This window comes from Sapajus apella, unplaced genomic scaffold (assembly GCF_009761245.1).
Source record: "Sapajus apella isolate SASKATOON/1434 unplaced genomic scaffold, GSC_monkey_1.0 scaffold86, whole genome shotgun sequence".
In the NCBI taxonomy this organism is placed as follows: domain Eukaryota; kingdom Metazoa; phylum Chordata; class Mammalia; order Primates; family Cebidae; genus Sapajus; species Sapajus apella.
Genome location: NW_022437026.1, coordinates 4,156,158 through 4,181,375, shown reverse-complemented (window position 1 = coordinate 4,181,375; position 25,218 = coordinate 4,156,158). Strand labels below are relative to the sequence as shown.

Genomic DNA, 25,218 nt, shown 5'->3' with positions numbered 1-25,218 from the left:
GGCGACGTTCCGTCACGTGACCTTAACGCTCCGCCGGCGCCAGTTTCAAACAGCGGAACAAACTGAAAGCTCCGGTGCCAGACCCCACCCCCGGCCCCGGCCCGGGACCCCCTCCCTTCCCGGGATCCCCCGGGGTTCCCACCCCGCCCGCACCGCCGGGGACCCGGCCGGTCCGGCGCGAGTCCCCGTCCGGGGTCCGGGCTCGGCCCCCAGGTTGGAGGAGCCCGGAGCCCGCCTTCGGAGCCACGGCCCAACGGCGGCGGCGACTGCAGTCTGGAGGTGAGCGGGAGGCAGGAATGGAGTCCCAGGCCTGGCCTGGGCACAGGCGGGGAGCAAGGCCTCCGGGTGCGGGGGTCAGGGCGTCTAGCAGCAGGGCACGGGCCACGAGTGGAGGTTTGGGCCACACGGGAAGGTCTGAGCCCGGGTGCAATTTTTTTCTGCATCCACCCTCCTGGCCTTGGCCTTCTCACTACTTAAAGCGCCCCTTGGACTTCCCTGAAGTCTGACCTCTGCACCCTGCGCACAGCCTCGGGAGGGCTGGGGTGACCTACTTTCTTACTTAGGCCGACTGTGGCTGAGATGAAGACTGAGCTTGTACGACATTGAGTCAAAGACCAACCTGCGTACACAATCCCCTGCCCCCAGGCTCTCTCACCGCTAGGCAACACTGCCTCCATCTTACCCTTTGGCTAGGACCCTTCTCCTGGTTCTTGAGAATGTAGCAAGATTTTCCCGCTCGGGATGTCCGGGATGGGTCAGAGGAGCCACTCTGGAGGTTTCCCGGGCAAGAAAATGTCGGCAATATGGAGGCCAAGGCAGGTGGATCACCTGAGGTCGGGAGTTCAAGACCAGCCTGACCAACATGGTGAAACCCCTCTTTTAAAAAAAAAAAAAAGAAGAAGAAAGAAAATTTCGGCAATAATAGTAAGAGATTGGTTAGGAAGTAGAAGAGAAACTTAAGACTTAGATATCCTGTGGAAAAAGACAGTATCTACTGATTGATGCGGAGAGGGAGGCCTGGAAAGATATGAGGTGAAAGTAAAACAGATTTGAAGATAGAGGTGTGGAGGGCCTGTGAACTCTATGCAGACGGCAAATGTCAAAAAAGTGCAGTTGCTTTTCAGGGAGACAACAAGTGTCCTAAAAAAGAGACAGCCAGGGCCGGGTGCGGTGGTTCAGGCCTGTAATCCCAGCACTTTGGGAGGCTGAGGCAGGCAGATCACAAGGGCAGGATATCGAGCCCATCCTGGCCAACATGGTGAAACCTCATCTCTACTAAAAAATACAAAAATTAGCTGGGCATGGTGGCGCACGCCTGTGGTCCCAGCTGCTCAGGAGGCTGAGGCAGAAGAATTGCTTGAACCCAGGAGGTGGAGGTTGCAGTGAGCCAAGATCGCACCACTGCACTCCAGCCTGGAGCCTGGCAACACAGCAAAACTCTGTCTCAAAAAAAAAAAAAAAAAAAAAAGAGAACAGCCATTCCTCTGTCTCCGAAAGTTCCATGAAATAGAATTATACAAGTTTGCTTAATAGTAGAATATTCCATGTATCTATTAAAATCAGCAAAGGGCTGGGCACGGTGGCTCACACCTGTAATGCAAGCACTTTGGAAGGCTGAGGTGGGCAGAAGTTTGAGGTCAGGAGTTTGAGACCAGCCTGACCAACATGGTGAAACCCCATCTCTACTAAAAATACAAAATTAGCCAGGCATGCTGGTGCACACCTATAATCCCAGCTACTTGGGAGGCTGAGGCAGGAGAATTACTTGAATCTGGGAAGGTGAAGGTTGCAGTGATCCAAGACGCGCCATTGCACTCCAGCCTGGGCAGCAAGAGCAAAACAACATCTCAAAAAAATTTTAAAATTCGGGCTGGGTGTGGTGGTTCACACCTGTAGTCTCAGCTCTTCGGGAGGCTGAGGTGGGTAGATCACCTGAGGTCAGGAGTTCCAGACCAGCCTGGCCAACATGGCGAAACAGTGTCTCTACTAAAAATACAAAAATTAGCTGGACGTGGTGGTGGGCGCCTGTAATCCCAGCTGCTCAGGCTGAGGCAGGAGAATCGTTTGAACCCGGGAGGCAGAGGTTGCAGTGAGCCGAGATGTCATCACTGCACTCCAGCCTTGGCAACAGAGCGAGACTCCATCTCAAAAAAATAAAATAAAAAAGAAAGGCTGGGTACAGTGGCTCACACCTGTAATCCCAGCACTTTGGGAGGCTAAGGTGGGTGGATCGCCTGAGGAGTTCAAGACCAACCTGGCCAACGTGGTGAAACCCCGTCTCTACTTAAAAAAAAAAAATTGGCCGGTGTGTTGGTGTACGCCTGTAATCGCAGCTACTTAGGAGGCTGAGGCAGGAGAATCACTTGAACCTGGGAGGCAGGCGGAGGTTTCATTGAGCTGAGATCGCATCGTTAAATTCCTGCCTGGGTGACAAGAGCAAAACTCTGTCTCAAAAAAAAAAAAAAAATGAAAGGCTTAAAAACAAAAAGGCTACACTGTTAGCATTTCAGAACCACCTTAGTGTATTGATGATAGTACATTCTGGTAGTGAGGAGGCAGGGATTATAGTCTTAGTTCTAGAAAAGAAATTAATGAAGTGGCAGGCTTAGAAAGTTATATGTATGATATATGTAGCCACGTGCAAGTACTAAAATGCCACTGGATAAATATAGCACAAATTGTAAAAGAAAACATATTCCTTTTTTTTTTTTTTTTTTGAGACGGAGTTTCGCTCTTGTTGCCCAGGCTGGAGTGCAATGGCGCGATATCGGCTCACCGCAACCTCCGCCTCCTGGGTTCAGGCAATTCTCCTGCCTCAGCCTCCTGAGTAGCCGGGACTACAGGCACGCGCCACCATGCCCAGCTAATTTTTTTTTGTATTTTTTTAGTAGAGACGGGGTTTCACCATGTTGACCAGGATGGTCTCGATCTCTTGACCTCGTGATCCACCCGCCTCGGCCTCCCAAAGTGCTGGGATTACAGGCGTGAGCCACTGCACCCGGCCAGAAAACATATTCTTTTAAAATTCGAGCAAGTATAATAGCCTGAGAAATAAATGTCACTCTCTAGAGTTGTTCAGTGCACAAGCTGCACAACTTTACATGAGCCTTCAGTAGAGGTTTCCATTTTATGTGAGGTCTTGTAAACTAGGAGATGATTTTGCCAGTGGTGTGGCAATAGTACAGTCTGCCTTTCTTCCCTGATTCTGTTGCACTGGTCCTATTTACAAAGTAACACAAAAATTAAAAGGCCTGGCTGGGCACCTGGCTCACGCCTGTAATCCCAGCACTTTGGGAGGCTGAGCTGAGTCTGTCACCTGAGGTCAGGAGTTTCAGACCAGCCTGAGCAACGTGGTGAAACCCTGTCTCTACTAAAAATACAAAAATTAGCCAGGCATGGTGGTGGGTGCCTGTAATCCCAGCTACTTGGGAGGCTGAGGCATGAGAATCGCTTGAACCCAGGAGGTGGAGGTTGCAATGAGCTGAGATGGTGCCATTGCACTCCAGCCTGGGTGACAAAGACAGACTCTGTCTCAAAAAAAAAAAATTAAAAGGCTTTATCTTAGAATGGATTATGGGATCAGAGTTTTGTCAGGACTCCTAATTACCATATGCTCTCTATTCTAGCATCTTCCATTGCTGTCCGGACAGTCATAGCAAGTTATCTATTTATATTATAGTAGGCAATTTCCACATTTTTGTAGCTGTCCCATCCATTTCTGTAGCCAAATATTCTGAAGCTTCAAGAAGGAGATCTTTGGCTATCTCCAACCCAGTCCCATTTTTGCCCTTTGAATTGCTTCTGTCTGCTGTAATTTTAGCAATTATTATCTCCTTCTTATCTGAGGTCTTTACAAAAGTCCATGGAGCATTCACCTCTGCCTTTGAGCTCATGTTCCTGGTCATAGGAAGAGGAGCACCTTTCTCTTAAAGAACCTCTTCTCAGCCTAAAAAAATCTCTGACATCTTGCTGCTCTTTGCATTTTCCAGGGTCCACACTTGTGATTCTCAATGGAGAGTGAAAACACCGATTCATAATGAAAACCAGCCCCCGTCGGCCATTGATTCTCAAGAGACGGCGGCTGCCCCTTCCTGTTCAAAATGGCCCAAGTGAAACATCAGAGGAGGAACCTAAGAGATCCCCTGCCCAACAGGAGCCTAGTCAAGCACAGGCCTCCAAGGAAGTGGCAGAGTCCAGCTCTTGCAAGTTTCCAGCTGGGATCAAGATTATCAACCACCCCACCATGCCCAACACCCAAGTAGTGGCCATCCCCAACAATGCCAATATCCACAGCATCATCACGGCACTGACTGCCAAGGGAAAAGAGAGTGGCAGTAGTGGGCCCAACAAATTCATCCTTATCAGCTGTGGGGGAGCCCCAACTCAGACTCCAAGACTCCAGCCTCAAATCCAAACCAGCTGTGATGCCAAAAGGACAGAAGTGACCATGGAGACCTTGGGACCAAAACCTGCAACTACGGATATAAATCTTCCTAGACCACCTGGAGCTCTTTGTGGGCAGAAACAGGAAAGCCGTGGTATGTGGTCTTCCAGGCAAAGGGGTGAGGGAGCCCAGCCTTTCCTCTCTAGTGGCAAGGTCTGTAGTCTGTCTTGATGCTTGCAACTGTCAGGCATCTGGCCGAGCATGGTGGCTCACGCCTGTAATCCCAGCACTTTGGGAGGCCGAGGCGGGTGGATCACTTGAGGTCAGTAGCTCGAGACTAGCCTGGCCAACATGGTGAAACCCGTCTCTACTAAAAATACAAGAAGCTTAGCTTAGGGTGGTGGCGTACACCTGTAGTCCCAGCTACTCTGGGGGCTGAGGCAGGAGAATTGCCTCACTATGTTGCCCAGGCCAGGAAGAGGAGGCTGCAGTGAGCAGAGATCCACCACTGCACTCAATCCTGGGTGACAGAACAAGACTCTGTCTTAAAAAAATCAAAAACAAAATAATCAGGCATCTAGCCTGAGCCAATGAAAGTGTTGTCTTCATCCTGAAATCTTGACCCAGCTCCTTTGGGCACTGTTGAAAGGGTTCGAATTATAATTTAGCATTTCTATTGCTTTCATTATGTTGGAAAAGGATTTATTATTTCTGTTTATCCTTTCCATTGACCCAAAAGAAAGTAAAAATCCTTTTCCTTTCTTTAAAAAAAATCTTGGCCTGGTGAGGTGGCTCATGCCTATAATCCCAGCACTTTGGGAGGTCGAGGCAGGTGGATCACCTGAGGTCAGGAGTGGCCCACCTGAGACCAGCCTGGCCAACATGGTGAAACTCCGTCTCTACTAAAAATGTAAAACATTAACCGGGCATGGTGGCAGGTACCTATAATCCCAGCTACTTGGGAGGCTGAGGCAAGAGAATCGCTTGAACCCAGAAGGCGGAGATTGCAGTGAGCCGAGATTACAGCATTGCACTCCAACCTGGGGGACAGAGCAAGACTCTGTCTAAAAAAAAAACAAACAAAAAAAACTTTTCTATTAAAAAAAAAAGTTGTTATTCTTTTTTTATTAAGAAGGGGTCTCAAAAAATAAAGAAGGGGTCTCACTATGTTGCCCAGGCTGGTCTCGAACTCCTGAGCTCAATGGAGCCAACCACATAGACCTCTCAAAGTGCTGGGATTAGAGGCATGAGCCACAGTGCCCGATCTCATTTTCCTTGTTTTTTTTTTTTTTTTTTTCCTTGGAACAGTTTTGCTCTTGTTGCCCAGGCTGGAGTATAATGGCGCAATCTCAGCTCACTGCAATCTCCACCTCCCAGGTTCAAGTGATTCTCCTACCTCAGCCTCCCAAGTAGCTGGGACTACAGGTACCCACCACCACGCCCAGCTAATTTTTTGTATTTTTTTTTTTTGTTTGTTTTGAGACGGAGTTTTGCTCTTGTGGCGCGATCTCGGCTCACCGCAACCTCCGCCTCCTGGGTTCAGGCAATTCTCCTGCCTCAGCCTCCTGAGTAGCTGGGATTACAGGCACGTGCCACCATGCCCAGCTAATTTTTTGTAGTTTTAGCAGAGACGGGGTTTCACCATGTTGACCAGAATGGTCTTGATCTCTTGACCTCGTGATCCACCCGCCTCGGCCTCCCAAAGTGCTGGGATTACAGGCGTGAGCCACCGCGCCCGGCCAATTTTTTGTATTTTTAAGACAGCGTTTCACCATGTTGGCCAGACTGGTCTTGAACTCCTGACCTCAGGTGGTCCATCCGCCTTGGCCTCCCAAAGTGCTGGGATTACAGGCATGAGCCACTGCACCCAGCCTGCTAAATTCTGATGGGCATACTGGGCATCTGATGAGGCAGCTAAGTTGGGTGTTGGATTATTTTCCCTCTAGCAGGTGGTGAGGCAGCAAGCTGCACTATCAACAATAGCCTCTCCAACATCCCGTGGCTTCAAAACATGAATTCTGATGGACTGGGCTCCTGCAGCATCAAGCAAGAGATGGAGGAAAAGGAGAATTGTCACCTGGAGCAGAGACAGGTTAAGGTGAACTGTTCTGTCCCTCACTAAAGAAATCAGAACTAGTGCAGGGAATTCCTAGGAAGAAAAATGGATCAAGTGGCCTGATGAACCAGAATTTCCAAGTTCTGGTATTAGCTCTCCACTTCATTCTATTCTGTATAACTTTTGAGCTATTCTTCTGCCTGGGATCTTTTCTCCTCAGTCTGAAATTTCCTTGAGGGCAGATTCCCTTGGTCACTGTATTCCAACCAGCACTAAGATTAGTATTCTGCCCTTAGTAGGTATTCATTCAGGAAATGATTAAGAGGTCGTCACTTTGGGAATCCACTTGGACTTTAAAGGTGCCTCCCAACAGTATGAATTGAATATAATATAATAAGGTAATTTTATTAGAAGATACAATATTAATAGCAGATAAAGTTGTATATATAGTTGTGTGTGTGTGTGTGTGTGTGTATATTATATATATATATATATATATATATATTTTTAATGTATATATATATTTTTTGAGACAGGGTCTTGCTCTGTTGCCCAGGCTGGAGTACAATGGTGTGATGGCGGCTCTCTGCAACCTCAACCTCCCGGGCTCAATTGATCTTCCCACCTCAGTTTTCTGAGTAGCTGAGACTCAGGTTCATACCACATGCCCACCTAATTTCTGTATTTTTTGTAGAGACGGGGTTTCTCCATGTTGCCCAGGCTGATTTCAAACTCCTGGGCTATAGTGATCCGCCTGCCTCAGCTTCCCAAAGTGCTAGGATTACAGGTATGGCCTACACATGAATTTTAAATACTTCCCCAGCAGTCAAAATTGATCTAACCTAATTGTGTAGTCTGGGTTGGTTGGTTTGTTTTTTCCACAGTTACCAATATAACACATCTAGATTCTATTGTATATACCTGTTAATCATACATTCAATAGCATTTATTTTCTTTTTTCCTCAACTTTTATTTTAGGGTCGGGGGTACATGTGCAGTTTTGTTACATGGATATATTGTGTGTCACTGGGGTTTGGTGTACAAATGATTTTGTCACCCAGGTAGTGAGCACCTGCTAGGTACCTGCTAGGTAGTTTTTCTACCTTCTCACCCTCCACCTCCTCCCACCCTCGACCCTCAAGTAGGCCCTGGTGTCTGTTGTTCCCTTCTTCGTGTCCATGTGTGCTCAGTGTTTAGCTCCTACTTATAAGTGAGAACATGCAGTGTTTGGTTTTCTGTTCCTGCATTAAATAGCATAGGATAATATTCTCCAGCTCAACAATCTTTAAAAGTTAAAATCTGGACAGGCACTGTGGCTCACGCCTGTAATCCCAGCACTTTGGGAGGCTGAGGCAGGCGGATCACCTGACATTGGAGTTCAAGACCAGCCTGACCAATACAGAGAAACCCCATCTCTACTAAAAGTATAAAACTAGCCAGGCGTGGTGGGGTATGCCTGTAATCCCAGCTACTCTGGAGGCTGAGGCAGGAGAATTGCTTAAACCCAGGAGGCAGAGGTTGCAGTGAGCTGAGATCGTGCCATTGCACATCAGCCTGGGCAACAAGCAAAACGCTGTCTCCAAAAAAAAAAAAAAGTGAAAATGTATTAATTGTGCTATGTACATACAATTGTGTACTTTAGAAAGTTAGATCTCAATTTTAAAAAATGTAAATGGGACCAGGCACAGTGGCTCAGAACTGTAATCCCAGTACTGTGGGAGGCCAAGGTAGGCAGATTACTTGAGCTCGGGAGTTCTAGGCCATCCTGGGCAACATAGCAAAACCCTGTCTCTACTAAAAATACTGAAAACAAAAAAATCCCAGCCAGTCACAGTGGCTCATGCCTGTAATCCCAACACTCTAGGAGGCTGAGGCAGGTGGATCACCTGAGGTCAGGAGTTCAAGACCAGCCTGACCAACATGGTTAAGCCCTGTCTTTAAAAAAAAGAAAAAGAAAAAAGAAATGAGATGGGTGTATTCACAACACATCAGGAATGAAAATGGGACTAAGACCTAGGTTTCTTGACCCACAAGTCTGAAAAATGGGCATGGTGTTAGAGTAACATCAATGCTTTGAGTATCAAGTACACACTCAAACTTACATGAGAAATTTCAACAGGAAAGGACTGGATTTTCTCCAGATTCAACAAAATGAATAATGACAGAACCAGTTTCTTATTGGCCAGGGTCTAGGCTACTAGGCTAGATCATCTCCAAGATCCTTCCCAGCCCTAAGATTTTATTCTATGAAACAGTGTTCTAAGATGAGTTTGTTTCTAGTACAGTCCTATGGAATAAAGCTTTCTCTAGGAGATGTTCTTCGGTGGTTTGGGTTGGGGATAGTTCTCATGAACTCTGTCATGTCATTCACTTTTTCATAACCCTCAGGTTGAGGAGCCTTCGAGACCATCAGCATCCTGGCAGAACTCTGTGTCTGAGCGGCCACCTTATTCTTACATGGCCATGATACAATTTGCCATCAACAGCACTGAGAGGAAGCGCATGACCTTGAAAGACATCTATACTTGGATTGAGGACCACTTTCCCTATTTTAAACACATTGCCAAGCCAGGCTGGAAGGTAATATGTCCCAGTGCAACCAAAATCAAGGTCAGTCCGGCCTGACAGTCTTGTCTCCAGTGCTGTGCCGCAGTTTGTATCTGGGACAGCAGTTAAGTGCAAAGGATGCTAGAACGATAAACACAAATGCAGCTTTTGGGCTGTGACTCAATCTTATTGAATTCAGGCAAAATCATTAAAAAGAGCTCTTTACCCACTTCATCTGTTACTACCTAAAGTTCATGGAGAGTCTTCAATGTAGCACTCAAGCCCACTTTTTGCTACACTCAGCAGCAGTCCTAGATACCAGCAGCTAGAGTGGTAAAGTTGTTTTATGAAAATGTCTTGATTAACAAAAAAGAATGCAGCCGGGCGCGGTGGCTCACGCCTGTAATCCAAACACTTTGGGGGCCAAGGCGGGTGGATCACCTGAGGTCAGGAGTTCAAGACCAGCCTGACTAACATGGTGAAACCCCGTCTTTAAAAAAAATAAAAATAAAATGTAAAAACAAAAAAGAATGCTGTCTGTGAGCCTCATGACCCAAGATGTCACCTCCGATAGCATCACATACCATTTCTAATGGGCTGGGGTTTTCCTTTCACTTCATCCATGGAAACAGATGCCTAGGAGTCAGCGTAGCTCATGCAGTTGGTCAGTGTCAGAGCCACAAATGAGGTCTTCTGATGGGTGCTCAATTCCAAGCCAAGTGTGCTTTGTTTTTGTTTTCCTCATGGTAGAACTTTCTTTCTTTTTTTTTTTTTTTTTTTTTTTTTTTTTTTTTTTTTGAGACGGATTTTTTCTGTCACCCAGGCTGGAGTGCAGTGGCACGATATCAGGTCACTGCAACCTCCATCTTCCAGGTTCAAGCGATTCTCCTGCCTCAGCCTCCTGAGTAGCTGGGACTACAGGCATGCACCACCATGCCCGGCTAATTTTTTTGTATTTTTAGTAGAGATGGGTTTTCACCATGTTGGTCAGGCTGGTCTCAAACTCCCAACCTCAAATGAATCGCCCACCTCGCCTCCCAAAGTGCTGGGATTACAGGCATGAGCCACCACACCTGGCCCCTCATGATAGAACTCTTAACTTCACTCCCTTACATCAGCTTACTTTCCTAGTTTTTTGCATTTTTTTTGAGACAGGGTATCACTCTGTTGCCTTTTGGCTCATTCTCACTGCAGCCTCAGCCTCCTGGGCTCAAGCTCTTCCCTCCTCAGCCTCCAAAGTAGCTGGGATAACAAGCGCAGCACCACAGTTGGCTAATTTTTTTTTTTTTGAGAGGCAGTTGCCCAGGTTGCTCTGAACTCCTAGTCTCAAGTACTGCTCCTGCCTTGGCCTCCCAATGCACTGTGACCACACCCAGCCTTAATTTCCTAGTTTCTTTTTTTGCTTCTTTGTTTGGGACAGGGCCTCACTCTGTCACCCAGGCTGGAGTGCAGTAGCATGATCTCAGCTCACTGCAACCTCTGCCTCCCAGGTTCAAGTGATTCTCCTGCCTCAGCCTCCCGAGTAGCTAGGATTACGTGGGTGCATCACCAAGCCCAGCTAACTATATGTTTGGTAGAGACGGGGTTTTGCTGTATTTGCCAGGTCTCACTCTGCTTTTCTGGCTTCTGACAGCTATCCAGGTCTTTTCTTTACCAAATGTGAGGTTGTCGTCAGTCTTTATTCCATAGAATAGGTGGGTTTATGGGCTGAGGGTGATCGCTCTGTGGTGTGGAGTGTCAGGAGAGTTGCCAAGAGGCAGGGCTGCAAAGACACCAGACGAAGCCTATGCTGAGCACAGTGGGAGGGGCCTGAGGCTGGTTTCCCCCTGTGAAGGGTGATGTGTCTGAATCTAAAGTAGGCTAAAGTGGCTGATAACCAGTTGTCTTGCTCTTCTTCCAGAACTCCATCCGCCACAACCTTTCCCTGCATGACATGTTCGTCCGGGAGACATCCGCCAATGGCAAGGTCTCCTTCTGGACCATTCACCCCAGTGCCAACCGCTACTTGACATTAGACCAGGTGTTTAAGGTGAGTGCCCTGCTTTCCTCTAAATAGGGCCTAAGTTGGAGGTCATCATCGCCATCTTAAAAGGAAACAAGTTCTCCTAGTGATGCTTTCATTTGATCAGGGGAGAGTTAGAAGCCAGCCAGCCAAGCAGTGACTTGCACAAAACCTGCTGAATTTAGTTGACAAATACCAAATGACACATCTTTGTGCCAAACCAGAGCAAAGAGAGGGGAGGGCTGTCCTGATCCAACAGATAGGGCTTCCAAGGACAGTGTTTTCCTAACTTCCCTGTGAATGAGAATTGCCTGGGACATTGTTAAAACACAGCTTCCCACACCCCTCTCTTGCGGCTCTTGATTGAGTGCTCCTGGGATGGGCCCAAAAATTTGTATTTTTAGCAAGCATCTCAGGTGATTCTTACAAGAAAGTCTGGGAAAGCTTGCTCTAAAAAAGCCCTTCCTAGGCCGGGCGAGGTGGCTCAAGCCTGTAATCCCAGCACTTTGAGAGGCCGAGGCGGGTGGATCACGAGGTCAAGAGATCGAGACCATCCTGGTCAACATGGTGAAACCCCGTCTCTACTAAAAATACAAAAAAAAAAATTAGCTGGGCATGGTGGTGCGTGCCTGTAATCCCAGCTACTCAGGAGGCTGAGGCAGGAGAATTGCCTGAACCCAGGAGGCGGAGGTTGTGGTGAGCCGAGATCGCGCCATTGCACTCCAGCCTGGGTAACATGAGTGAAACTCCGTCTCAAAAAAAAAAAAAAAAAAAAAAAAAAAAAAAAAAAAAAAAAAAAAAACAGCCCTTCCTTAGGCTGGAGATCAGAAGCTGAGCTACCAGAACATCTTTTCAGAAAGAAGCTATTTTGGTATTTCAGAGTGCCCACAAGACTGCTGGTAGCTGTAATCATTCTCCTGGGAGGGACAGTTGTCCAGGGTGTCTTTTGTCATCAGTCAGGAATAGGTGTTTTTCCCACTCTGGTCAGATACCCATATTGGTGGTAACTTCATCTCATTTCTCTCCCACAATGCCTGGCCGCCACCAGCCACTGGATCCAGGATCTCCACAATTGCCCGAGCACTTGGAATCAGTAAGGTTCTTTCCCTCTGGCTCCGGGCTTGGCCTTGTTTTCCTTTCACTGCTCAGCATGGCTTTAGTGGATGGAGACAAGATGTGACACGGGGAAGGGAGTCTATAGCCATGTGACTGCCAGCCCTAGAAGCAGAAAACTCTGAGGCTCAGGCACACTTCCTTCCTCTCCCACGGGCATCACAAGGGCGCATTGAGCAGAGCGGGGCACAGCAGGGGAACGTGCTGCAGCAGCCACAAGCGTGTGGCCCCAGCCCCACGGGTGGCAGTTCGTTTGCTCACTTTGGTGCCTGGCTTTTCTTTGCCACGTGTATAGCTACCTGCTCTGGCATCCTCCAAGGGTATTGAGGACATGTGGGTGAGGCAGTAGTTCCACTCTGCCATCATGTGTCTTAGGCCACCCACTAACCACAGCTTTGGAGACTGCTCACCTGCGACCATCCCCTCAGGTTGGCCTCCTCTCTCTGGGCTGTCGGTTAACTCAAGCATACGCCACCAGAGCAGCCGGTGGGGTTTCGCCGCCCGCTCCTTACCTTATTAACACAGGCTTTTTTTCTCTCCCCATCTGCCACAAGCAGCAGCAGAAACGACCCAATCCAGAGCTCCGCCGGAACGTGACCATCAAAACTGAACTCCCCCTGGGCACACGTTAGTATGGGAGAGCGGGTCTCAGGCCTGGTCCTTGTTCTGGGGGCATCTTTAGGGAACCAGACTCCAGGATTCTGTTCCCACCTCAAAGGGATCTGAGCCCAGAGAAGCAGAGCAAAGCTCCTGGGGCTGAGAAGGGGTGGACTCCATTCCCCCCTGCTCCTGATCTCTCCTGTTTCCTCCTAGGGCGGAAGATGAAGCCACTACTACCACGGGTCAGCTCGTACCTGGTGCCTATCCAGTTCCCGGTGAACCAGTCACTGGTGTTGCAGCCCTCGGTGAAGGTGCCATTGCCGCTGGCGGCTTCCCTCATGAGCTCAGAGCTCGCCCGCCATAGCAAGCGAGTCCGCATTGCCCCCAAGGTGGGTGTTTTCTGTTTTACTCTAAAGAGAGATTCTGGCCAATGAAAAATGTTGGACCTCCAGTTTGCAAAGCACTCTGATAAGTGTTCCTCAAGAGCTTATAAATCTAGTTGGGTAGACAAGGCATAAAAACATAGGGAAATGTAATATCATTAGAAAAGCTAAAAGGTATTTGGATTACAACATAAGTGGTGTCAGAAGGCCCATAAGTACCTGATGAGTTGGTAAGAATTCAGACAAGGGTGATTGTGGTAGATGGGCTAGGGAGGTAGCCTTAGAAAGAAGTGGATTTGAGGCTGGATGCTGTGGCTCACACTTGTGATCCCGACACTTTGGGAGCCTGAGGCGGCAATATTGCTTGAGGGCAGGAGTTCAAGACCAGCCTGGGCAACATAGCGAGACCCTAGTCTCTGCTATAAATGCAAAAAAAATTAGCCAGGGTGGTATTACATGCCTGTGGTCCCAGCTACTCAGAAGGCTGAGGCAGAAGGATCACTTGAGCCCAGGAGGTTGAGGCTGCAGTGTGCCCTGTTTACACCACTGCACTCCAGCCTGGGCAACAGAGTGAGACCCTGTCTCGAAAAAGGGAGAAAAAAAACGTAGATTTGGGTAAGCAAACAGGTGTGGAGAGAGCATGCTAATGGGCAATGTGCCATGGAGGCAGGAAATGGAGTTTGTACCTGCCAGTAGTAGAGTGACTGGGTCAGACTAGCTCAGGGTTTCTCAGGTAAGTCCTATTAATGTTTACAGCCGCAGAATTCTTTGTTGGGCATGGAGGGGACTGTCCTGTGCATTAAAGGGTGTTGAGCAGCATCCCTTGGTTTCCCCACTAGATGCCAGTAGCACCCACCAGGTGTGACAATTAAATGCTTCCAGACATTGCCAAATGTCCCCTGGTGGGGAAAGAATCACCCCTGCTTGAGTGTCACTGGTCTAGCTTGAGGGAAAGGCGAGAAGGGTAAGTTCAGAGCAAACTTGAATCAGCTATCAAATCTGCACCTAAGGCTGTTCAAGAGTTTTGTGAGTAAGGGCTTCCCCAGTCCCCTTCAGGGAGATGGAACCAAGCCAAACTGAAGGGCTTCCCCATTCCCCTTCAGGTAGATGGAAGACTCACGAAGACTCTAGAGTTTAGAGCCACTTGGGTTTGCTTTTATTTATTTATTTTTTAAATTTTTTTTTTCCAGATTAGGAAAATTTTTTTTTTATAAAATATTTTAGGCCATGCACAGTGGCTCACACCTGTAATCTTAGCATTTTGGGAGGCCAAGGCAGGAGGCTTGCTTGAGGCCAGGAATTCAAGACCAGCCTGGGCAGCAAAGCAAGACCCTGTCTCTAACAACAAAAAAAATTTTTTTTTTTTTTTGAGACGGAGTTTCACTCATGTTACCCAGGTTGGAGTGCAATGGCGCGATCTCAGCTCACCGCAACCTCCGCCTCCTGGGTTCAGGCAATTCTCCTGCCTCAGCCTCCTGAGTAGCTGGGATTACAGGCACGCGCCACCATGTCCAGCTAACTTTTTTTGTATTTTTAGTAGAGACGGGGTTTCACCGTGTTGACCAGGATGGTCTCGATCTCTTGACCTCGTGATCCACCCGCCTCGGCCTCCCAAAGTGCTGGGATTACAGGCTTGAGCCACCGCGCCCGGCCAAAAAAAATTTTTTTAATTAGCCAGGCATTTTTATATGTACCTGTTGTCCCAGCCACTTGGGAGATTGATTAGTTGAGCTCCGGAGTTGGAGGCTGCAATGAGCTATAATCGTGCCACTGCACTCCAGCTTAGGCAACAGAATGAGGCCCTGTCTCTAAAAGAAAAATTTTCTTTAATTATAAATTATAAATAAATAAATATATTACACAGTTATACAAAGCATACATAATTTAGCATAAATGCATTAATGTGGTTGTAGCATGTACACTTGTTTTGGTTTTAGTGCAGTGGTTTTCTTTTTCCCTCTCCTTTTTGGCTCCCCTTTGCACCCTACCTTTACCCTCATCACCTCTACTTCTGAGATAACATGTTGCTAATTTAATATGCTTTATACATGTATAACTAAGAGCATATTTTATCCACGCTCTTAGTTATACGTGTATAGCAATAGCCATTTTATATGTACACATATAACACATAGAACATTGAAAATGTGATCATGTTGTATGTACTTCTCTACATGTCTCTTTTTAACTCAACAATACTTCATGGAAATTCTTCCACATCACTTGGCATAGTTCTAATTCATTATTTTCTGATGTCCATAATATTCCATGATATGGTTATACCATAAATTTTCCAGCCACTCCACGTTTGTAAACACATTCTGTTTCTCAATTTTTGTCGAATGATATTGCAATAAATATGTTTCCAAGGATCTGTCTTACTAGTGCTTTCATTTCTCTGGGATAGAGTTCCAGACATGAGATTGCTAGGTGAGAATGTATTTTAAATTCTACTAAATATTGCTATATTGCTTTACAAAAAAAGCTGTGATAAGTCATGTTTAAACCAGCAATATATGATAAGATCTGTATCTTTGCCAGAAATTGGTACTATTTGTCTGTTTAATATTTGCCAATCTAATGAGTATAGGTTATATCTTCTTGTTTAATTTTTTAAATGTTTTATTTATTTTAAAATTTTTTATTTCCATAGGTTTTTGGGGAACAGGTGGTGTTTGGTTACATGAGTTAAGTTCTTTAGTGGTGGTCTCTGAGATTTTGGTGCACCCATTACCCTCTTGTTTAATTTTATCTTTCTTTGTTTATCAGTAAGTCTGAGCACCTTGTCATTATATATATTTGGTGACTTGAAATTGTCCTCTATATGAATTTCTTATTTATGGACATTGCCCATTTTTCAGGTTTTGTTATCAATGTGTGAGAGCTCTTTTTTTTTTTTTTTTTTTTTTGAGACAGAGTCTTGCTCTGTCGCCCAGGCTGGAGTGCAGTGGTGTGATCTTGACTCACTGCAACCTCCGCCTCCCGGGTTCAAGCAGTTCTTGTGCCTCAGCCTCCCAAGTAGCTGGGATTACAGGTGTGCGCCAACACACCCTGCTAATCTTTTTTTTCTTTCTGAGACAGAGTTTCATTCTTGTCCCCCAGGCTGGAGTGCAATGGTTTGATCTTGGCTCACTGCAACCTCTGCCTCTCAGGTTCAAGCAATTCTCCTGCCACAGCCTCCCAAGTAGCTGGGATTAGAGGAGCAGGCCACCATGCCCAGCTAATTTTTTGTATTTTTAGTAAAGACGGGGTTTCGTCATGTTGGCCAGGCTGGTCTTTTTTTTTTTTTTCAGGCTGGTCTTAAACTCCTGATCTCAGGTGATCTGCCTGCCTCGGCCTCCCAAAGTGCTGGGAATACAGGCATGAGCCACCCTGCCAGCCCACTGTGAGAGCTCTTTGTTGTTAAAATAATAACCTTCTTTTACGCCGAAGATATTTTTCTACCTCTATTATTTATTTCTTTTCTTTTTTTAAATTTTATTTATAGACAGAGTCTTGCTATATTGCCCAGTCTGGAGTGCAGTGGTACATGGCTCACTGCATCCTTCCTTGACCTCCTGGGCTCAAGTGATCCTCCCACCTCAGCCTCCCAAGTAGCTGGGACTACAGGTGCATGCTACCACATGCAGCTAAATAAAAAACTTTTTTTTTTTTGTAGAGATGGAATCTCACTATGTTGCTCAGGCTGGTCTCAAACTGACCTCAGTGTCCCAAAGTACTGGGATTACAGGCATTGTTTATTTCTTAACTTTGTTTATGGTACCTCTTGCCAGAGTAAAATTTTAAATTTTTATGTAGTCAAATGTCTCTCTTCTCTTTTACAGCTTCTGAGTTTCCAGTCTTGGTTAAGAAGGTCACTCCACCTTCAGATTGTATATGTAGTCTCCTAGATCCTCTTACAGGATTGTATGGTTTTAAGGTTTTCTTTTTTTTTTAAGCCAGTCAAATTTAGCAGTTGGGGGGATTGTGTACCAACTTTAGTGACAATAACGTCCCTTCCTGATACCATCAGAGCAGCCTAAGATTCTAATTTTCATGCGTTAAATCTTCGTATACAGTATAAGATAGGCATGCAATTTTATTTTCTCTCAGATGAATGCTATTATAATTATGCCAGTACATACTATATACTCTCATCTTTTAACCACCAACTTCAGCATACATGACATTTTCATATTTAATAGATTTTTAAGACTTTTTTTTTTTTTCTCCAGGTTTTCAGCATTTTAAGACTTTGAAACGACACAAAGAGGATCAGTAGCAATATGTGATTTTGCGTGTCCTGTCTGGTGACTGCAGGTTGAAGCAAGAGCTCCCTTTCACCTTGTCTCTGTTTCCCTTTCAGGTACTGCTAGCTGAGGAGGGGATAGCTCCTCTTCCTTCTGCAGGACCAGTGAAAGAGGAGAAACTCCTGTTTGGAGAAGGACTGTCTCCTTTGCTTCCAGTTCAGTCCATCAAGGAGGAAGAAATCCAGCCTGGGGAGGAAATACCACACTTAGTGAGACCCATCAAAGTGGAGAGCCCTCCCTTGCAAGAGTGGCCCTCCCCAGCCCCATCTTTCAAAGAGGAATCTTCTCCCTCCTGGGAGGATTTGTCCCAATCTCCCACCCCAAGACCCAAGAAGTCCTACAGTGGGCTCAGGTCCCCAACCCAGTGTGTCTCGGAAATGCTTGCGATTAAACACAGGGAGAGGAGGGAAATGAGCCGGTCTCGAAGGAAACAGCATCTAATGCCTCCCTGTGTAGATGAGCCGGAGCTGCTCTTCTCAGAGGGGCCCAGTACTTCCCGCTGGGCCGCAGAGCTCCCATTCCCAGCAGACTCCTCTGAGCCTGCCTCCCAGCTCAGCTACCCCCAGGAAGAGGGAGGACCTTTTAAGACACCCATTAAGGAAACAATGCCCATCTCCTCCACCCCGTGCAAATCTGTCCTCCCCAGAACCCCTGAATCCTGGAGACTTATGCCCCCAGCCAGAGTAGGGGGGCTGAATTTCAGCCCAGTACAAACTCCGCAGGGTACATTTGGCCCCTTGCCTGACCCCCTGGGGCTGATGGATCTCAGCACCACCCCAATGAAAAGTGTTCCCACCTTTGAATCACCGCAAAGGCTCCTCAGTTCAGAACCCTTAGACCTTGCCTCCGACCCCTTTGGCAACTCTTCTCCCTCAGATATGGAAGTCCCCAAGCCAGGCTCCCCGGAGCCACAGGTTTCTGGCCTTGCAGCCAATCGTTCTCTAACAGAAGGCCTGGTTCTGGACACAATGAATGATAGCCTCAGCAAGATTCTGCTGGACATCAGCTTCCCTGGCCTGGAGGAGGACCCACTGGGCCCTGACAACATCAACTGGTCCCAACTCATTCCTGAGCTGCAGTAGAGCCCTGCCCTTTCCCTTGTGCTCAAGCTGTCCACCACCCTGGGCGCTCCTGTGGCTGGGCAGTCCAAGGCTCACTGCACCCACACCTCTGAGTTCGGACAGCAGGCAGAGACTGTTCTGCTACTCCTAGCTCCCTGCTGCCTGATTATGCAGAGGTAGCAGTCACACCCTAGTTGCTGCTGGGACCTTATACTGCCCAAGAGAATCTGATTCCTCTGCTGTCCCTCCCAGGAGCTGAAGGGTGGGAACGACAAAGGCAATGGTGAAAAGAGATTAGGAACTCCCCAGCCTGTTCCCATTCTGTGCCCAGCAATCTCTCACCTTCCCTGATCTTTGCAGGGTGGCCCTTGTAAATAGTGTAAATTCTCCAAATTATCCTCTAATTATAAATGTAAGCTTATTTCCTTATATCATTATCCAGAGACTGCCAGAAGGTGGGTAGGATGACCAGGAGTTTCAGTTGACTTCTCTTCCTTGCTTTTAGTTCTAAGAGAAGGGAGGACCTGCAGTACACGGTTTCTTCCAGGCCAAGGCACCTGGATCTTGGGTTCTTTACTGCAGGCACCAGACAAGTGGATCTGCTTGCCAGAGTCCTTTTTGCCCCTCCCTGCCACCTCCCCATGTTTCCTAGTCAGCTTTCCTGCAAGAAGACATCCTGGTTAAAAAGGTCTTTTGTATTGGGTCAAGAGTTGAAATTGGGGTGGGAGGATGGATGCAACTGAAGCTGAGTGTGGGTGCCTAGAAGTGTGCCATTAGATGTTTCTCTGACAATGTCCCTAATCATACCAAGGGGACTAGCATTGGCAAGAACTCAGGTGGAGGCTTAAGAAGGCTGAAAGGGCCCCTGACCTGCCTGACTTCCTTATCTTGCCCCTCAGCTTTGCAAAGAGCCAGCCTAGGCCCCAGCTGACCTCACAGGTATGAGCCGGCTTGAGAACACTACTGTAACTACCTACTCAATAAAAGCCAGGGTGGACATGCTGGGCTCTGTGGTTTGTTGGTGTCTGACTCCTAAGGAACAAGGAGAGGTTGGAAAAGGAAGAGGTTGTTGATGGAGACAGTGGTGATAGGGAAGAGGCAAGGCCTCAAGTTAACCCGGAGAAGTACTTGGAGCACACAAAGGGCTTGAGAGGGAATCCCCTCCTTCCTGCCCCTTGCACAGGCACACACATTTCACAACACAGATTGCTAGTTTTCCCCAGTGCTAGTCCTGCACAGCTGACCTCTTTTCCCTGTCATCTCCAACCTGTTCCTTGAGACCTCTGGGCCTGCTGGTTAACTTAGGCCTTTTGGGTATTCCTTAATAAGAGAAAAGCTCACAAGGGGTAGGGCCCCCTGAACATTAGGGCAGGATGGCCCCAGATACAGGTGCTTCATTCCAACTGCCATCCCCACGCTGAGGCTGGGAGCCAGCCTGCCCTACCTTTCTGCCCAGCAGCAGCTCCTGTTACCATCTTTTGCAGTCAGAACTTGAAGAGAGCGCTATCCTCTGCCTGTCTCACCTGAAAGGCAGCCAGGGGCCCAAGGGACAAAAGAGCCTCCAGCAACAGGAGAGGGACTCCTCTGTGTCACCACTCAGCATCGCCATAGCAACCCTAGGAGTAAACAATGGTGCCAGAAAGGGCTTCCCCTTAAGGCCATCCTCCTAGCTCTGAACCCCAGAAGAATGGCCAGTAACCAGCAAAGATCACTCAGAGGGCCAAGTCACCCACCTCATGTGGAAGAACCATTCCTGCAGGTAGGGGTGGGCCATCTCTGCTGCCTACCTTTTTGTACCCCATGGGGCTACAGGCTGTCCCCTGTGGTGGGCCAGGCTTTCTCCTGGGGCGCAGACTGCCTGGCCCATACATTTTCTGCTGTTTTCCCCTTTTTGTGCTGTGACACTGGGAACCTGGAGCTCAGAACAGAGAGGAGATGCCTGGCTAGTGCCACATCTCCCAGCCCCACCCATTGGGATGTTCTTACAGAAATGACTTAGGGGACCAAGCCCAAGAAACAGGTGGGTTTTTGCAATCAGGAAAGTCCCTAGGCTCACGCCTGTAATCCCAGCACCTTGGGAGGTCAAAGTGGGCAGATGACCTGAGGTCAAGAGTTTGAGACCAGCCTGACCAACATGGTAAAACCCTGTCTCTACTAAAAATAGAAAATTAGCTGAGCATGGTGGCACGGGTCTGCAGTCTCAGCTGCTCGGGAGGCTGAGGCAGGAGAATCACTTGAACCTGGGAGGCAGACGTTGTGCCATTGCACTCCAGCCTGGGCATCAAGAACAAAACTCCACCTCAAAAAAAAGAAAAGAAAAAGAAATGTCCTGGGGATGAATAGGAGGGAGGAGTATTTTGAAAGAGACACTTCTTTTCTGAGGAGAAATTCATGAAAAAAAAAAAAAAGAGAGACACTTCTTGTTGCAGTCAGGCACTGTGCCAAGGCCATTTCATTTCACACGGCATGGTATGTCAAGCAGAAGCACAGACAGAGGGCTTAAGTCCTAGCTGTCACTCAGGCACTCAGCACCCTGCGTGAGTTACCTGCCCTCACTGTGTCTTGCTTTCTGCATCTTTGAGATGGGCACAATAGCAATACTTGCTCATAGAGTTGTGGGGGTTAAATAAGATGTGTACAAGTATTTAGCACGTGTCTATATGCATTTGCTGCTGTTTATTTCACAGTGGCAGGGTGCAGAAAGGGAAAGGAGCTGCCATTCTAGATGTTTTCTATACTAGCATTTTAATGAGGAGTGGGAGGAAAGCGTCCATGACAGAGAAACGAGTATTGAGAGGAGTCTGGGATGGGAAAACACCTGGCCCTATTTTCTGGGGAAGGAGGTTTCTGGTATGTCACCAAGACCAGGAGCAAGTGAAGGTGGGCTGCCCCCTTGGCATGCTAGGGGCATTTCCCTTCATGATTACCTCCGGCCTGAATGTGACTTCTAAAGCGCACCAGTTCCTGGGTGGGAATGTGGGGACGCCAGAATGGAGGAGGGAGGTGAAGGCAAAGAGCGAAAGCTGAACACAGAGGATGGGATGTCAAAGCCAAAATATGGTCAATGGCAAGAGAACAAAAGCTGAGTGATCATGAGAATGATACATTAGAATTATACGGAGCAGCTGTAACTTCCGCTGGGTAGGAGAGAGACCCCGCCAGGCCTTCTGTGTCCTGATGAGAATCCTGGGCTAGAGGAGGCTGTGCCTGGGAAGGAGAGCAGAGTGCCTCGCCCACCTTTCTGCGCCCCTGCCCACACAACCTTCCCCAGGCCCCCTTTTGTCTCTCCCTAGATGGTCCAGGCCAGTGAGAACCTCCTGCCCTCCCAGACGTGGGCTCAGCGTGAGTTCTTTCTCCCCGGTGAGTCCTGGGAGTTCCCTGGCTTCACGCGGCAAGCCTACCACCAGCTGGCGCTGAAGCTGCCGCCCTGCACAGATATGAAGTCCAAGGTGCGGCAGCGGCTCGTCCACCCTTGGAAGGGTGCCAACCAGCACACCTGGGGCTTTCACACGTGGCTCGATGTGGGCCGTCTGCCTGCCACCTTCCCCACCCGGCCTGACAGGCCCTACGATAGCAATGTCTGGCGCTGGCTGACCAACTCCAAGGCGCACAGACGTCCCCCCGCAGAGCACCCCATCCCCCCTCCCTCCTGGATGGGACAAAACAGCTTCCTGACCTTCATCCACTGTTATTCCACGTTCGTGGACATGAATAGGAAGAAGCAGGTGATTTTCAGGACAGTGAAGGAGTTGAAGGAGGTGGAGAAGCTCAAGTTGAGGAGTGAGGCAAGGGCTCCTCCACTAGATGCCCAGGGCAACATCTGGCCTCCAGCGAGCTTCAAGAAGTAAGACGGTGCCTCCTCAGGGAGCCCACCCAGCCTGCCCTGCCCAGGTGACCCCTCCCTCTCTCGGGTTCCTGTTTCTAGCCAGGGACTCTGCCCTTCCCACCTCTGGCCATCTGTAAACCAAACTCTTCTGAGTGTCGCTGGAAGGATAAGGTAGAGACAAGGGAAGGACAGAGAATGGAGACATGACATTTCACTAAAATCTGGGGGGACAGCTAGGCAGGTGACACCTGCTAGGCACTGGGGATACAGAGAAGTGTGATTCAGTGCCTGCCCTCAAAGAGCTTTGCAAAGAGAGCAGTCAAAACAAGGATACTTGTGCAAAGGACCCCGAGTGTGAGACAGAGCAAGTGTTGTAAGGAAGTCAGTTAGTAATGGAAAGAACTGGAGTGAAAGCTGGAGCCCGAAGATTTGGAGTACAGTTCCAACCCCATCCCCGTGGTGAGGTGCCCAGGCTCTCCAGCCTCAGCTCCGTCCAGGAAGGGGGATCCTTAGGTACCGACCTCACTGTGGGAGGATAAACTGAGCTAGTGAATAGGTGGAAGAACTCAACAGAAGTTAGACGTTATTCTTTTTTTTTTTTTTTTTTTTTTTGGAGACGGAGTCTTGCTCTTGCCCAGGCTGGAGTACAGTGGCATGATCGCAGCTCATTGCAACCTCCGCCTCCCAGTTTCAAGTGATTCTCCTGCCTCACCCTCCTGAGTATCTGGGACTACAGGTGCCTGCCACCATGCCTGGCTAATTTTTGTATTTTTAGTAGAGACAGGATTTCACCATGTTGGCCAGGCTGGTCTCGAACCCCTGACCTCAAGTGATCTGCCTACCTTGGCTGCCCAAAGTGCTGGGATTACAGGCGTGAGCCACCATGTCCGGCCTAGGGGCTCTTTTTTTAAATGCTGAGGTTTGAGCCTCCCTCTGGAGATTCTAACTTAACTGACCTTGGGGGCAGCCTGGGTAGGGTGTGTTTAAAAGCTCCCAGGGTGATTCTAAGGTGCAGCCAGGCTGAGAACCTCTGCATAAACCAAGAACAGCAGAGAACTATCTGCTGAACCAGGTGCAAAGTGTGTTGAGCCATAGAAAATCTGCTACTATGTAGCTGCGTTTAAAATAAATAAATAAATAAAGACTATTTCCTACTGTTGGACCCAATAGTGCAGGCTTACTGAGAAGAGGCAGTCACCCAGTTGAGTTGAGTTCTGTGATCTTCCCACTGGCACTGCATTAGAGGAAATGGTGAGACTTGAAGGACAGTTAGAATATGGATTGGGATCTGGATCATAATATTAAATACAGTACGTGAAAAGGATGGAAGGCTTACTAGCTGAGCAACATATGTCACCAGCCTAATCCCAAACATAAGATGCAGGCCATTTGGCATAGGTCAATATCCGATTAGGCGGAGAGACAGAAGGGATTCCCTGCCGCCTGATGGCTAACTAGCTGTGGATAGTGGCATCACCCTTCCCCTTCTGCGTCTCTCCACTGTGCCTGGATCTCTTCTTTGATCTCTCTGTTTTCTTCACACCCTTCCCCTAACAGGTACCAGCACATATCCGATGGTGGGAGGTTTGAACCCCAGGGCCTCCAGCTCATGCCAAACCCGTTTCCCAATAATTTCGCCAGGAGCTGGCCCTGCCCGAACCCTCTGCCTCACTACCAGGAGAAGGTGCTGAAGCTGGCCTTGCTGCCCAGTGCGCCCCTGAGCCAGGACCTCATAAGAGATTTCCAAACCCTGATAAAGGACAGGGTTGCCTTACCCCTCCACCATCTCTCCAAGGCACACGCTCCCAACACCCCAGCAAGGAAGAGGAGGAGAAGACCTGGACACTTCTAGAAAGGCCTCCAGATAGGTGGGAACCAGAGCCCCAGGCTCCAGTGTTCTCAATCAATGCTCCTTCAGCAAGAAGCCCTGGGGTAGCAGAAGGACTCTGGCTTCTACAGAACAGCCTCTCCACCACCCTTCCAGCCTCAAGCCACCTCTGTACCCAGGCTATTGGAGACAGAACTGAAACTCTAAATTGTTATATGTTTTCCTTGGAGGACTCTCACCAAAGGTGGGAGAACTGAGGCCACGAGGCTGGGTAGAGCAGGGAGCATGGTGGGGGGGTGGGTGGAGGGGGCGGAGGGGGGCTCCAGTTCCCAAGGAGAGGAGAAGTGGGAAGGAAGAAGAAGAAGGTGTGTGTGTGTGTGTGTGTGTGTGTGTCTGTTGGGTTTGGGGAAGACATGTGGTAAGAAACATGAATAACAAGAAGCTATTTCCACTCTCATAACCCATTAGGAATGAGGCTGGGATTGGGCAGGGTACAGAAAGCCTCTTAGCCAAAAATAACCACAATGCTGCCTCCTCCCTGGACCATTTGATGTCTGGACAAAGACCAGACACAGCTGTGCTTAGTTGCAGGGCCCCATGCAGGTTTGGAGGAGGAGAGGTCAGGTCAGGGCTGGTGCTGGAGAATGGGAGAGTCAGGCCCCAGGAAGGCTAACCAGGTCTCAGCAGAGGAACAAGAGTAGAACAAAGTGGAGCTTCAAGGTAAAGGAGTGGTCTCTCCCTCGGGGGAAGGGTGTGGAGGACTTATGCCAAAAGAGCAGTCAGCCCAGAGGCCTTGGGCCTCAGCTTTTTCTACCAGGGAGTCAAAGACCAGGGCTAAAGTGGAGGCAGGCAAAGCAACAGTCAGAATGGTGTTGGCCCTGGCTGGGGTGCAGACGGCTAGGGAGGGCAATGGGAAGGTGGATGGAGGGGAAGAAGCTGAAATGGGAGGGCCCTACCTCACCTCCTCCCAGCCCCATCACATCCCCATGGTGAGGGTCAGCACCCGCTGGGCTTCTCTTGGCCTCTTGCCCATGGCCTTCTTTGTCTCCATTTCTCTCAAGCCCTGCAGGCACCTGGGAATCAAGACACCACAGGGTTCTTTTTTTTTTTTTTTTTTTGAGACGGAGTT

At 48.4% G+C, this 25,218-nt stretch overlaps 2 protein-coding genes across 8 annotated transcripts; both read left to right on the top strand.

Annotated features, from left to right (window-relative positions):
* The first annotated feature begins 24 nt into the window (after window positions 1-24).
* On the top strand, window positions 25-19,437 carry FOXM1 (forkhead box M1). Of its 6 annotated transcripts, none has more exons than XM_032254477.1 (9): window positions 25-279; window positions 3,990-4,538; window positions 6,331-6,482; window positions 8,829-9,020; window positions 10,888-11,016; window positions 12,038-12,082; window positions 12,660-12,729; window positions 12,916-13,091; window positions 17,431-19,437. In XM_032254477.1, the coding sequence occupies exons 2-9, from the start codon at window positions 4,037-4,039 to the stop codon at window positions 18,454-18,456; spliced, it is 2,292 nt and encodes a 763-aa protein (XP_032110368.1). In that variant the 5' UTR covers window positions 25-279; window positions 3,990-4,036; the 3' UTR covers window positions 18,457-19,437. The 6 variants fall into 6 exon arrangements, with proteins under 6 accessions (XP_032110368.1, XP_032110372.1, XP_032110371.1 ...); XM_032254479.1 differs by having other exon boundaries at window positions 45-279; window positions 6,334-6,482; XM_032254478.1 differs by having other exon boundaries at window positions 45-279; window positions 6,334-6,482; window positions 12,657-12,729.
* Window positions 19,438-20,119: 682 nt separating this feature from the next.
* On the top strand, window positions 20,120-24,293 carry TEX52 (testis expressed 52). 2 transcript variants are annotated; one of them, XM_032254474.1, is made up of 3 exons: window positions 20,120-20,194; window positions 21,729-22,279; window positions 23,819-24,293. In XM_032254474.1, exons 1-3 carry the CDS (start codon window positions 20,123-20,125, stop codon window positions 24,111-24,113), a joined length of 918 nt encoding a protein of 305 aa, XP_032110365.1. In that variant the 5' UTR covers window positions 20,120-20,122; the 3' UTR covers window positions 24,114-24,293. The 2 variants fall into 2 exon arrangements, with proteins under 2 accessions (XP_032110365.1, XP_032110366.1); XM_032254475.1 differs by having other exon boundaries at window positions 21,729-22,326.
* The last annotated feature ends 925 nt before the right edge of the window (window positions 24,294-25,218 follow it).